The sequence below is a fragment of the Melopsittacus undulatus genome, chromosome 13 (genome assembly GCF_012275295.1).
Source record: "Melopsittacus undulatus isolate bMelUnd1 chromosome 13, bMelUnd1.mat.Z, whole genome shotgun sequence".
Taxonomy (NCBI): Eukaryota; Metazoa; Chordata; class Aves; order Psittaciformes; family Psittaculidae; genus Melopsittacus; species Melopsittacus undulatus.
The window spans coordinates 6,167,570-6,182,430 of record NC_047539.1 but is presented as its reverse complement, the minus strand read 5'-3'; the positions used below and the strand labels follow the sequence as shown (position 1 = coordinate 6,182,430).

Genomic DNA, 14,861 nt, shown 5'->3' with positions numbered 1-14,861 from the left:
CATCCTGCTGCTTTCAAGGGGGAAATCTTTTATGGTGCTCATAGAAGGGTTGGCAAAGCAGCCTAACAAAGCCCTGTCCCAAAGCCCAGCTTTACCTGTCCATTCTTCTGTTGGTGCCTTCAACAGCTGCAGCTCCACTAAGAAGATGGGTGAAAGATGGGATCCCAATGGTTAGATATGGGCAAACATCTCAGGTAATGCTGTCCTCGGCTTCCCCACCAAGTTTGTAGTGTTTCAAAGTATATGGTGACAGCAATGTGCTAGGGAGGGTGTTAAAAACACTTCTGTGCAGTTGGTGTAGCTGGAGCAGTGATTTCCTGGGACTGGAGGTAAAATGGCTTTAGCTCTGGATAGGATGGAAATCTGTTTCCTTGTTTGCTGCTGTGCCATTTGAGAAACAGCTGCTTAGCCCTGAGCCTGGCTCAGATGTCTTCTGCATGAGCTCTGAATTGATCAGGTTTGCACTGTGGGTTTGAGTCCATGACTTGTCACCCGTGAAAACAAGAAAGGAGGGAAAGGAAAAGTGGTTACTGGGACCTGGATGAAATCATCCATTCCTAACCTTCCCTTCAGGTCTCGGGTATGAGGATTTCACTTACAGATGATGATGGAGTTTCTTTATGCCCTGCATTTTGAAGAGGGAGCTGCCTCGAGGCTAAAATGAGCAATTTTCCCCTCTTATTTGCTATCCCTTCGTCCTGCAACGTGTGGCTAAAACTGGATGAATAAATCCAGTTTATACAGAGCGAATATAATCAGGACACCGTGACCACCAGCTCGGTGCCCCTATCCCCAAACCAAGCACATAATCCATCTCCTCCGCTGTACGTGTTGTTATTTGCTCTTGAATTCACATTAGCATTCCAAGCTTCTGACACCATGCTCATTTTTACAGCTGAAATGATAGGTGTGAAGCAATGGCACATGGAGGGACACTCAGGCACGGTCTGTTGGGTGAGCTTGTCACCATCAGCAAGTTTCTTAACCTTTCCCTTTTGCTATTAGATGTGCAAGATGCATTCTCCTTGTGCATCTTGCAATGCTCTCAGGTTCCAGATGCAAAGTGCTGTGAGAGCACTAAGTATTCTTTGTTCTTTGCTGTGCAAAAGAGCATAAAAGGAAGCTGATTTTGGAATGAAAGCCCTCTAAAACCTCAAATACTTGATATAAAAGCAAAAGGGGTGATGGGGATTCAACTAAGTCAATTCTGTATCAAGTAAGGCAATGCTGTATTCTGTATTGAATGGCTTTTTTGGTTTTGCTGGTCTTGTTCCAAGTGTGAAGATAACTCCTGATGGCTATTTAAGACATCTGCCATGCATTATCCTGCAGTATGAAACAGGCTGCAAAGCTCAGACCCCACTAATGACAACTCTGTCTCTTTCCTTCCTTAATGTGTCATGCCTTCTGCTCATCTTTTCCTTACAAAGAGAGAGATGTTCTCTAAAGCCCCTGTTTGAGCTAAAGCTGAGCAGAGTGCCTTGGAAACAGGGGGAGATTGCACTTTGTAGGGTTTTGAAGTATTAAGCCTAAAAGGCAATAGCAGTGAGGTTTAGATGGGTTGCGATGGTACCATTACTGGCAAATCATTCTTCCCTCACTTCATACTTGCCCATCTATGCCATCTCCCCTGGTTAACTCAGATCTTACCTGCCTCTTCCTTAGGCCCTCAAGTCAGTATAAGCAATAGCTGTCAGTTGTGGGTCATTGCACAGAAACACCAGTGCAAAGGCAGGTTCCCATCCCATGAGCTGAGCATCCGGCCCTGTCCATCCCTCTCCACTAAGTGTCCCTGAGGGAGATGGTGAGTGAAGGAACAGGTACCTCATTAAACAAGTAACAACTTCTTTTATTGATGTTTTCTGATGGTAATTGACGTTTGAGTTCAGCTCATTTAGCTTTTAATCAGAATGTAATTTACTGCAGAGGAAGGAAGTGTATTGATTCCTGCCTCCTGGTGGGAGCATTGGTTATTTACCTGGAGCACTGAAGAGTGTGTGGTGGGGACCTCTCATACAGCATGGCTGGAGGGGGGAACTGGGGGATTTGGGCACTTGGATGGGTATTTTAATACCTATTTCTAACCTAACTCACAAGCATGGGAATACTGAGCAAGCGAATGATCTGCTGGCAAGGTGGATTTGCAGAAATGAATGGTTTAATAAGGAGAGTTTGAGGGCTTTAATAGGGAGGGGGTTCCTATCAATTGATTGATGAGTGAGAATTTGCCCAGCCATGGATTATGGTCACATCTGACTTGGTTGAGGCAGGAAAAGTCCCACTCACCATTTGTCAAGAGGGATGAAAGTGGCTCTAATAGATACCATGATTCAATCCCAGCTCCTGTCTGCAAGAAACTGGTACATCCCTTCTCTTGGTGCCTGTGAGGGCCCCACAGTGATTAATGAGCTGAAGGCAGTGTTGCTCTGGAGGTTATGTCCTTGCCTTGGGATTCATGTTTCTGTGCCTGTCTGCAGCAGGGAGAACAGGGACTGATGCCAGGAGGTCTCTGCCGCCCCTTTGCAGGCTCTTGTGCACATCGTGGGCCAAGAGCCCCTATGGAATGACATAAATATTTGCAGTGGTATCTCAGGGACACTCCTGCTCTCCTCCAGCAGCAGGAACGGACCAGGCTGGGTTTTGCTTCCCATGGGATCTGGTGCGGTGCAGCGGAGACAGGCTCCATAGGGCTGGGAAAATCTCTATGTGATGTCCTACATCTGGGACATAAATAATCAAATCTGTTTCTGGTTTAACCCTGGGGGGAGAAGGGTACAAAGAACAGTGAGGGGTTCCTGCATTTAGCAGCAAAGGCAGGTGCTGGGCTCTGACCTGCGGTTCCAAATGGGATGCGCCCTGGGAAATGCTGGTTCCTGCAGGGAGTGGTTAGGGCAGGCTCTGGCTGAAGAGCCAGGTTTGCTGCAGCAGGATAATGGGAGGTCTCATGGAAACCATGCCAAGCTCTGTGCACCCATCCCTCTGCAGCAAGCATCTGCATCCTGTGGGCATCACCCCGAGAGAAGGGGCTGGGAGCCTGAGGCCAATGGGTAAGCACAGACATGAGGTCTGTAGGTGAGGGACGATGCTGACTGCTTTTGGACCATGGCAGTCACTGATGGCAAGTGGCTGAACCTCTCTGGGGTTCTGTGTCCCCAGGGCTCCAAAATCAGCCCTCCGGGTCTGTGTGTGTAGGAGGAAGATGAGTGCCATCATCCACTGAATACATTGACTTCAGCAGATGTTAGCATTTGGCACCTTCAACCTCTCTTCCCATTTGCAGTCCAGTCAGTGCAGAACCTTGGGTGTTTTCCTGTCTCTGCTGTTCCACAGCAGCTATAATGATTAACCATTTCCAGGGGAATGAATGACTCTTCTGGAGCTGCTTGCTTTGCTTTGTCTATCAGAAGGCTACAGATGCATTTGTCATTAAAAGGATGATCCGGTGACCCTCCAAAGAATGAACAGTGGCATCTAAATAGCTTTCCTGGTAGTGATGAGTGGGTCCAATGTATTTGGCTGAGGATCTTGCTGTGTGTGTCAGGAGCATGTGTTGGTGCTCAGAAGCCTCCTCCAAAGTCTCATTTTTACTGTGCACATCCCAACTGAGGCTGCAGTCAGTAGCATTAGGCATCGCAGTGTGAGACGATGCTGCTACTGGGTGCAAAGCAGCACACAGGTTCCCCATGGTGCTTTGACTGCTGCTCATTTTGTGCTCTGCTGTTCTGGGTACCCTCCAGTAGCTCTCACCAAAGAGATTCCTACTCTTTCTTTGCAATTTCCCTTTACCTTACACGTTCCCCTCCAGGTCATCCATCACCTCACATTTTATTGCTGCCTTTAATTGCTGCTCTGAAGCCCAAGTGTAATATTACTCCAGGATCCTTTCGAATAACTTCCTGAGTTGCTGTGATCCCATTCATCTCGTGCTTCTGGCTCTCTTGATAAGCCCTATTGTACATTGCTTTTCATTTTGGTGTGTCAACACTGAGTCTAATGCATCACACGTTGGCCTGCCGTCAAAGCGGATGCTGAGTGCTGCGTATAGCAGGTCTGAGCTGCAGAATTGGTTTCCATTTCTTTTCTTTGTTTCTACAAATGTCCTTTCTCCATGTGTTGCTCCTGCTGCAGCTTCCCCAGCTCCTCATTTGGGCTCATTCTAGGCTGGGTTTCATTGCTGGGGTCCTTGGTAGTCTGTGACTGCCAGAGGTGAGCACTCAGTGCTGTGTTGGGGTAACCAATGTAGATGTCTGCAGCCATGGGTTGTGCTGTCCAGGGCTGGTTTGGTTCTTATAAGAGCTGAACAGGAGCAAACTCTTTACTGAGAGCAAAAGAATTGACCTTGCCTGTGCTCAGTCTCTTGCTGGTTCATCTTAGGGAGGTCAGCATCAACCCCCATCTCTGCAGCCAGCATGTGATGGCTAGATGTGGTGGTCTTGTGCCTTTGTTCCTTAGGCCATACTGGGGAGAGGGTTTGCACCATTGATAGAGGATTTGGGGTTTCCTTGAGCCATGGAGTTAATGCATGTGCCCATGCTCAGTGGTTGAGTATTAGGTTAATTTGATCAAAGCCAGTTGCCCCTTTTGGACCAAGGGGTTAATGGCACCTTCTGGAGACGGGCAGCAGTCAGCACAGTGAGGAGCAATGGGTCAGGCAGTTCCCCTGAGCTGGAGAGCTTGGTTATTACCCCAGGTTGAGGCCAATTTAGAGCGTGTACCAGTTGCAGACTTTCTCCCTCACTGAGTTTTGTGCTGCTGTCAGCCAAGGGCTCCTCAAACTGTTAATTACAGCACGCTTGGAGCCAGAGCTGATGCTGAGAGCCCTGGCACTGGGTACCTGCCATCTGCTAAGGGACACCTTCAGCCACTGCCCTTCAGGCTTCTCCAATAAGGTGGGGAAGACCAAAAGTGCTGCTTAAGTTACGTGCTCATTGTGGCCACAGCCTGCACTTAGGCTTATGTGAAAGCCCTTCAGGTTTTGGGGCTCCTTTCTGTACCAAAGGGTTGCTGCTGGATGGAAGGTTTTACTTTCTGATAGGCTTCTACCAAAGTGTGATTTATTGATTGATAGAAAAGTGATCCTTCTGCTCCTCTCTTTGCCTTTTATTTATGCTGCTTTAGACAGCTGCTTTTACCTATACTTTTCTTTCAGATGGAGTTGTTGGTGGTAAAGCCTATATCCTAACAAACCATAGGGAATGGAGTAGGGTTTCCAGTATGAACATTCCTTAGCCAAACATCTGGAGCTGCTCGCTGGGTTTGCATTGTTTCAGTGCAACATCTATGTCCATTTCTATTTCTGTGTATCTTTTACCATATTCTCAGTGGAATTTCCCACAAACCACTTCCTAGTATTTGAGATAGTTTTAGATGAAAACATGCCCCTGTTAGGTCCGTGACCCAAATCCTGCACCCCATAGACCCAGCTCCACCACTGAGTGCCCTTCTGCAGGGGGAAATCAGGAGCTGGTTTGGTTTTGCTGCCTTTTCCAGCCTCCCGCTGCTACATGGATGGCTGGAGAGGGGATGTAAGCAGAGCTTGGGAAGGGCTCTGCAGGGAGCTCAGTGCTGGAGCTGTGCTGACAGAGGGGTCACCCAGCCCAAATGTGCATCTCCCATGCCAAAGAAATGCATTTTTCCTGCAAGAAGCCAAATGCTGCCTCTCATACGAGACCTTCATCCCCTTCCAGGACCAGCTGGTGGCTTCTTGGCCACTTCACAAAGTGAGTTAATTCAGGAGCACATCCTCCCATTACTCCCATTGCGGAGTCTCTGCTGCCAGTGAGTGCTTGGCCCTAACCTTGGGCAGGATGAGGCATGGGAGGTGTTTGGCTGCATACCTGGGGAAAGTCAGGGAAGATAAAGTGGATGAGCTCAGTTAGAGTGGACCCTGCTGGGAACGACCTCATCCTTGTTAAAATGGCCTTTATTGAGTTCGTTCCATTTCTCCTTGAATTTGAATTAAAATTACTTTCTTTTCAGAGGAGTCTTAGCACCAGTGCATCGAGTGGTCAAATGGATCCATTTAAAGCCATATTGTCACACTGCTTGGATTTTGTTTTCCTCTGTGTGGGCAAGATGCATCACTTACACCCAGCATGCCCATATCTGCTTGCCTTTGGGCATCCTCTACCTCATCACTCATTCCCCACATGCAGGGATCTCTTCTCAGAGGAGACTGAAGTGATGGAGAGGGAATTGCACTGTCATGATGATGTTTTGAGCTCTTCCCTGTAGCACAACAAGGATTTTTTCTGTGTGTATTCTCATGCCTTGCCCAAGGAACTCAATAACCAGCCAACAAGAGGAGTTTGTTGTTGGGGTTGTAGATAGGAGCATCCACTGAACCTCCTGCAGTGGGACCATCTCACAGCAACCTAAGTGCTGGGTGCTGGCATGTTTTGGCCTTCAAAACAGTGGATTTAAAGCCATTCCTATCCCCTCAACTCCTCATCTCACAGGAGGAGGAGAGTTTGCTGGAGAAACTCCATTAAGGCTTCAAAAGGGAAGCCTGGCAGGGACTTGCTGGGGCTGGCTGCAGCACAGATGTCTGCATGCAACAATAGGCTGCAGTTTAGCCCCGTGCTTTGAAAGCAAGGAGGAGGGAGGGGAGAAGGAAAGTAAAAAGGGAAAGCAGAAAGCCATGAGATGACTTCAGCTCTGCGTGACTGCATCAAAGGGAGGGCATCCTCAGTTCAACTCCTATTAAAGGCCAGGGAGCAGGATGCTGTTCTGGTGCCAGAAGTTGGGAAAAGGTGTTTTGGGACTGCTGCAGGTCTGGGGGGGCAGAGCTTTATCCCAGCTGCTGCATTGACCTGGGCTGGGGGGGGTTTGGCTGCTCTGTGCTGGTGGGTGATGGATGTGGCTTTCACCAAGTGATTGCTTGAGATGTGTCCCTGTGCCTTCTCCTGCCACCTAGAAGGAGGTATCCAAGGTCCCTGTGCCCATCCATCAGCTTTGGCACGTGTTAGAGGTGATCTGATGTGTATGGGGGCAATTCACAGTGCTAACATTTCCTCTTCCTTTTGTTGTCTAAGTCTATCCCTCCATCAGCATGGCTTAGTGGGGGTTTGCTCAGGGGGGTTGGAACTAGATGATCTTAAGGTGCTCTCCAACCCTAACTATTCTATGGTCTGTTCTAGGGCTTCCTAGAGCATCTCTTCCTATTTTATGTCTTTAGCTGTATAGTAACTCTGTTTACCACTGTGAACATAGACTTTTTTCCCTCTCAACTGTTGCTTTTGCTTAGTAGCCCAAACTGTCATCCTATTGTCTTAGTTCATCACCCAAACTAAACAAAGAGGGGGATTTGGAAAGAAATCTGTGATTCTCAGTGTTTTCTGGGTATGAAATAGGCTGTTTTAAACATCATCATCCATTGAACTGTATGGAGAGCAAACATCTCTGCTAAGGGAGCTCCACACCAAGTGGGGAATGGTGCTTCCAAGGCTGAGTGCAGTGGCCTGTGGCTGCAGGGGTTTGTGCATGGACAGAGCTTCCTGTGCATCAGAGCAATGACCACAAATCCTGCAGCAGCCAGAAAGAGATGCTGCGAGTTTGGGAAGTCTTTAAACAAAACAGAAAAGGAGGAGGTGTGAATAGGTTTTAATGTCAAAACATGATTTCAGAGGGCAAACAGGGGGCTTCCTGCAGGGATTGATTCTGAGTGACAGAAACGTGGGGCTGTGTAATACCACAAGATAAAACCTGTCGCTTCCTCCCACCCCAGACAATGGCTGATTGTTCTTATTTGGGTCAATCCCCTGCTGTGCTGCAGCAGGGATTCCCCACCAGGGCTCCTTAATCATTAACATTGGCCTATTTTATAGGATGCTTGGCCACTGTGCGACACCCCAGGGCTCTGCACAGCACCAGGGATCCTGCTGCTGGAGGAGGAGCGGGTGATTCATTCCTTAATGAAAACAAATTAATTTGCAATAACATCTTTATCACAAGGCTCTCGTATGGGTTGTGTCCTCCCCCAGCCCTCTGGCTGCTGCTTTGGTTTGTGGACGTAAGTCTTAACCTCCTTGCATCACCACGTTGGGATGCGGGATGCGAGGGGGGCAGGCGGTGATGCTGTGGTTATTTATCCCCATCAAACCCATGGTTCTGTTCATTCCATGTTTGCTTTCCCATGGTGTCATCCCTCTGCTTCTAATTACCTCCCCTCTCCGCTGGCAGAGTGGTGAGGAATGCATCCAAGGATCATTCATTTGTGGTTAAAGGTGGTGTGCAGATGCTGGTGATGCTTCACCAACAGGTTCTGCCGTGGGGTGCTGATAGATGCTGAACTGTTTCTCCCCTGCACTGCAGGGGAGACCATCAGTGAGGATAAAACAGGTCCCCCTGCAGAACCCAGGGGTGAACCTGGCTCTTTGCCTTTACCTGCTCTTGTTTATCCCTAGGATTTAACTGATTCCCATTTCAAGCGCTGTTGCTCCATCCCTTCATCCAGAGCTCTCCCTCAGGGGCTGGAGCCAGGATGAGGACCCTGGTGGTCCCCAGAATATGCTTAGGGACAGATGGGACTCAGGTTATGCTGCCCTTTGTTTTCCAGTTGAACAAGGTCCCGTTGGGCTGTGGATCACAGATGGGGCATGTGCCATGAAGCCCTCTCCCAGCTGGAATCTGTTAAGGGATTAACATCTCATGAATCCTGGCAGCGAGCAGCCCTCTCCTTCTCCAGAGGGCTGGAAGCAGGCAAAGACGGAGGAGGAACAACAGGGAAAGGGGCCCTTTGCAGGGCAGAGCCTCTGCTCTCAGCTTTCTCCTCATCCCTCCTCCATCCCACACCCAGCATCGTGGCTGGTGGCAGGGAATTGCTCGGAGTCTCTGCCAACATGCAGTAGAAGCAGGCTTGCTTGAGCAGAAGCCAAGATATTGCCCCAAAGCTGCTTTTCTGAGCTAATGCTTGTACCCCTTGGGCTTACTCTTTTTGTCTTGCTGCAAGCCAGGGTGCTGCATAAATGTGCTCTGCGAACCACATCTCCTCAAAGCTTTGCAGCTAAACAGCTAAGGTGAATGGGAAGGAAAGAGGGTGCCCTGTAGCTGTCTTGCTCCTTGCAGAGAGGCTTTGCCCCCCATTTATGTGATGCTCAAAGCAGTTTTGCTGCATGCATGACACGGGAGCTATCCCATGCAGGGTCATGGCACCAAGAGCTTTTGCTTCCATGTATGTTTCCAGATGTGCAGCTGATGGATCTGTAGGCAGCTCAGCTGAGGGCTGATCCCCAGCTTCTTACCAGCACTTATCAGAGGGACTGTGGATGTAGTGCTAAGAGAAAGGGCATATCCCAGCTCTGTGAAACAGGGCTTTTCCTGGCAGCTGGGAAAGCTGAGCTCTCAGTGTGGTCCCTCCCATCTCCCCAGCCCTGGGATGCTCTGGAGTTTTCCTCCCAGAGCTTGGAATCCAGAGTAACACACATTTCACACATGTGCATTGTGAATGTGATGCTAAGAGGGACCAGGCCTTCCTTGGCATCACTGGTGATGCCTTTGATAGAGATGCATCCTTATGTGCTGTTTCTGGAATGATCACTGCAGCCATTTGGTTCTGGTTTAAGACAATGAGCTGTGTCAGGGCAGCGAGGTTAAACCTTTGGCAACACAAGGGGATTGGGCTGGCTTTTAAGCTGACTCAGTTTTCAAGCAAGCTCTTGGGCTCCATCCCATCAAGTTTGCATGGTCTTCAGTCATTTCTTGATAGATCTGGATCATAAACAGCAAAAAAGCCTTTGTTTAGGCCATAAGATGAGGCTTAGGCACCGCATCAGCTACACCTCTTCTTCTGAGCATGTTTTTGGGCAACCCAAGGCAGCTTCCCTACCCCTGGGGTCAGGCCTGGAATTGCAGGAAGGTGAAACTTGGATTCTTGGAAGCAGAGAGGTTTGTGTCTTGGCCATGGGCAGGTGAAGTGCAGTGATGGAAATGAGATGTGCAGGAGCAAGGAGCCTAGCACCAAAATAGCATCTTATGAAGCCTCTGAAACGGGCTGTTAATTTATCCCAGTGCTAAAGTGGGGCATTTATCTATGGATCAGTATGGAAAAGACCATTCTTTTGTGGCTGGCTTATACCCTCGCACTGTACCAAGACCAGAAGGAGTTATGTTCTCTAAATCATGTTTTAAAACCCCAAAATAGAAGCAGCCCAGTACTTGCAATGCTTGCGAGCTGAGCTTTCTCATCAAGTATAAAGGGATGAAAGAGTGGTCTCATAGGGATGACTGTGCGAAGGATGAGCTGGCTGTGAGATAAGGGTTAAAATATGCTTTATCCTGCTCTAGCATCTTTCCTTGGAGCTCTCAATGTGCTCCCTTTTCAAAAGGAGTTTTTCCACGCGATGCAGTGAGGAATGGGATGGAATCCCAGGGATGGGATCCCCACCTCAGTGCTGAGGGCAAACACTGTTATTTTGGGGCTGCTGCAATGCTTTGCTGGAATAAAATGAGGTGAAATGAAAGCTGATGGCACCAGGCAGCTTCCTGTGGATACGATGGTTAGAAATAGGGTAGGTGTCAAAACCCATGGTGTTTTCCTCTCACATTAGGGATGCTGGTTACACAGTGAGGAGGGTGTTGCTGGCAGCATGGTTAAAGGGAGCATCCTATGCTGTTGCCTCCCAAAGTGATTTAACTGAAGCATGGCTGTAATGCGTTTCCAGGCCTTCTGGTGGAAAACATGCAATGAATCCTCCTCTTTCATTATGTTTCTGTGTTAATTTCCTAGGCTGAGCCTCCAGGGTTCCCCCATCCCCAAGCCTGGAGCAATAGTTATTCCTTGCCTCAGGGTCGCCAGCGGGAGGGGGGATTTCAGCATGCCTGAGGGTTAGCACAGGCTGACATCCCATTGAAATCTATGGGATTCAATTCCTTGTTGCAAGATAAGCGTGATGATAAATGAGGTGTTGAAAAGTATGGGTTTAAATGTGCTCTTAAGCCCATATTTCCTGGGAATCGGGAGGTACAGCCCCTGATTCACACTGTTTCCAGCTCGTGCTCACACCGTGTTTTCCATACACCGTGTCCCACTGGTATCCATGGATCTGGAGTTTCTACCTGCGCTGCTGAATTCACTGTGTGCCTGATGGAGGCAGCTGGGCATTGATGCTGTCACTTCACTGCCAGTTAGTGCGGATGGAGCTGGGCAAGCATCGCCCCTGAGTTAAATCAGCTTTTAATTCACAGTAATCTCTGTGGAGGCACCTGGATGTGCCTGGGAATAAACTACCCTGATTTCCATTGAACAGAGGAGATAAAGACCACGAGTCCTGTGCTGAGATTTCTGCTCCAGCCATCTGCGGATGTGCCCTTTCTGCCCCGCTTTTTGTGGTGTTTGGCTCCTGTCGCCTGTGTAAACCCCATGTGATTGTTTCCCTGCACACCCAGAGGTGATCTGTCAAAATCCCCTCTGCTCCTCATTCAATTCAATATCTATGACATCTTCATAAAGCCGGTGCCGCTCTGCTGACTTGGAGGCAAGGTGGGAGAATACGGTGCATAAATCAGGCTGTGTGAAGCCTGCAGCTCGAGGGGAGGATGTGAAAGCAGCAGCAATTGGTGTCCAGGCAGAGAGGATGCAGCATCTTCCTCAGCATCCCTGCCCAGCAAAACCCTGAGCAATCAGGGGGGTGAAGAGCAGCAACAGGGCTTATTTTAGGGCTTCCTACTTAGTTTCTTTGTCTTCTCAAAGGTGTTTTATGATGCAGCAGGTCTGTAAAGCCACGAATTGTCACATCTTGATGTTTGTTATCCTTTAGGTAAGGTTAACCTCTGCTTGTGACCTGTCAGAGAGTCAGACAAGCCAAGCAAGATGGGTGGTTTCCATTCTTGGATGTCATATTGGGCATTAGGATATTAAAGACCTTGAAATGAAGCACAATTGAACAGCCCAGACAGTGGTATTTGTATTCGGGTTTAGTTTTAGGAATCAGAATCTCTAGAATCAAATACTTGGATACTTAAAGTTTTCCAAGTCACTCTCCTTTGGGGTGATTTGGTAAATTTTAATCCAAATTGAGAAGAGTTCACCAAAATCCCAGTTTTCCTTGAAGCTTTTACGTTTTGAGAGTTTCTGTCCCCAAGATCTCCATCAGCTCCCAAAGCCTCTTTAGTGTTTGCTCTTCTGTAAAGCAGTGTTGAGGGTTATGGATGGGTAGTTTGATTTACTCAACCGATCTCTGCACAGCTTCAGTGCTGAAAGCTAGCAGGTAGTGTCAAATGGTAATGGTGCTGCTCTGCATGGGCTGCAGGGACAACCCTGCCTTGTGGAGCTCCTGAAGGGACCTCCTCATCCTTAACCAGGCAGGACTCGTGCCCCCCTGTGTTCATTCAGCAGCAGTATCCAGAGGGGTGCCGGATGGGGTGGCCCTTGGTGAAATGCCCCATCCTTGAAGCATCTTAGCAATGAATGGGGGAATAACCCCCCGTTATTTCAGTGTGGTTCCTTATGGCCTCCAGCTCCTAGCAGGGAGCGCTCTGGGGTCAGAGCATCCTGTGGGTGTGATGATAACGCTCCAGACACCTTACCTGGTGTCCTCCCTTGTCTTTGCAGGAGGGGGACTCCCTTGGGGCCATGGAGAAGCTTTGCCGGCAGCTCACCTACCACCTCAGCCCCCACTCGCAGTGGAGACGCCAAGGCATCATGAAGAGGAAGCCTCAGTCCTGGTGAGTCCCCCCCGATCCCATGCACAATGTGTTACCAGGTTGCTTCATGCTCACCCAGGGGTGTTTTCCTCCTTTCCCATTGCCCTTTCCCTGTTGCATCCTGATCGCAGTGGAGAGAGGCATAATCATGCCTGGGAAGCAGGAATGGGCTGGAAAATGTGAAGCATCCACCTGCCAAACATCCCCATGGTGGGCAATGGGGAGCAGGAGACAAACTGCTCCGAGACATCCTAAGTAGCTTGTATTTCATGTGCAGGCAGGTGTTATTCTGCACATTGTGGCTTGCAATGTGTTTGCATGAAGGGAATTGAGTAAAAATAGAGAGTAAATGATCCCGGTACTCTCCTCGCCTGCATCCTCAGCAAAGTCTCAGCTCTAGCATCCTGGATCCATGGAGCTGTGAAATGTGTGGATGAGGCTGATAGGAATGGAAAGAGCTCCTTGTTTGCTGTGATGTTATGCGTTATCTATGTTATTTTTATGTATGGAAGGGAGAAATCCGAAAGGAGCCACAATCTGGCAGAGTCAGGAGCTGTATCCAGGTGCTGGCTCATGGACCCAAGAGAGTTTTGGTTCCTATTGTAGTAGATGCTGTTTGTAGCCATAGTGGAAAGCAATGGAGTGAAGAAATAGTCTGAAAAGAGAAGAATGGGAGAAAAATGGGCACGGGAGGAAAACAGACACAAGAGAATACAGGATTATATGGCCAAATAGGATTAGGACCATATTGCCTGGAGATCTGGCTCAGCATCCTTGCACCCTGTTATCCGTAGAGACCTGAATGTGGAGAAACATCTCCTTTTCATTAGCAACGATGAAGGTATTTTTGTGTGCTGTGTGTTTTTAAGGTGTATTAGTGACTAAAACTTGCTCTGGTGGCAGAGGGTTGCCACTGGATGAGCTTTAAGGTCCCTTCCAACCCAAACCAATGTGGGATTCTCTGATCTCTGTTGGGGCTGTACAGCCCGAAACACAAGCAGTGATTTGTGCCGCTCTGTCTTTAATTACCGATCCGTGTCCTTAATGATCAGCTTGGAGCTTTAATGCGAGCACATCCGCATGCCAGAGATTTGCGAGGCTTTATCTTACAAGCCTGCTGTGTAACACTTGCCTTTCCTTGGGAAAGCTGGGAAATAGCTGAGGTTTTCCATGGTTTTAATAGCAGGGGGAGGTTTCAGCCCTAAATGAGCCCTGACCACACAGCAGCGACCCTGGGGCTGTCAACACGTGGTGCTGGCTCTGCCCCAACCAGGGTTTGTAGGATGGGATTTGCCTGGGTTTCTGGTTTAGATGCTTGTTTAGGAGGAACAAATCCATCATGAAGAAGGGAAGTGCTCACAGCTATGAGCCAGGGCTCAGAGGGAGGCAGGAGAGCAAACCCTCCTGAATCCCAAGTAATCTCCAGTTTCCCCATGCATGGTGTGTTACCAGGTTGCTTTGTGCTCACCCAGGGGTGTTTTCCTCCTTTTCCATTGCCCTTTCCCTGCTGCATCCCAGGTGCAGAGGAGAGCAGTGTAATCATGCCTGGGAAACAGGAATGGGCTGGAAAACCCGAAGCATCCACCCACCAAACATCCCCATGCTGGGCATTGGAAAGTAGGAGAGTTCAAGCCAACCTTTTGCTAGAAGTGGAAGTCAACCTTGGTTTTGGGTGGAAACTGGCTTAAATCCATAATGTGATAATAAGCCTTTAGCTATAGTACAAACAGAGCTCAGGGGGCTCTGGTGATGTTTTAAATTGTGGATTATTACAGGAAAAGGATTGGGAAGTGGACTGTGATGTGCATGCTGTTGTGTTGCAATAGTGATTTAATAGTGATTGACTTACCCAAAGCACATCAATCAGCTCATGAGTTTGTCTGTGCTGGGATGGACATTGGGGCTGTCCCTGCAGCTGGGTTTGGGAAGGAACTGAGGGTTAATTATCCTTATGATCAGGAACTGATGGGGAATGCATTTGTAGGAACAGATATACTTGTGCAGTGCTGATCTCCCCGATTAAAAGTCTTTCCAAGTTGTGTGATCAAAGGGCTTTAGTGGGATGTTCCTCTTCTTGCTCAGGGCTAGTGAAGGGATGTCTTGTATTGCCACCTCCTCAGACACCCACAGTTAGTGGGTTAGCATCCCTCCTTCACTGCATGCCTGCTGGCATTTCCCTTGGGCAGCGTGGGATGTAGCCACCAGCAGTGGGCTGGATC

The 14,861-nt window shown here is 48.7% G+C and overlaps 1 protein-coding gene across 2 annotated transcripts in view; it reads left to right on the top strand.

Moving 5' to 3' along the window:
* LRRC75A (leucine rich repeat containing 75A) overlaps positions 1 to 14,861 on the top strand; it is a 61,380-nt gene that overhangs the window by 27,685 nt on the left and 18,834 nt on the right. For both annotated transcript variants that reach the window (XR_004081279.2, XM_005154462.3), the window contains exon 3: positions 12,551 to 12,663. Coding sequence is in view for 1 of the 2 variants with exons in the window: in XM_005154462.3 (XP_005154519.2) it covers positions 12,551 to 12,663 (113 nt within the window). In the remaining variant the exon portion in view is untranslated. The remainder of the gene's footprint in view (positions 1 to 12,550; positions 12,664 to 14,861) is intronic.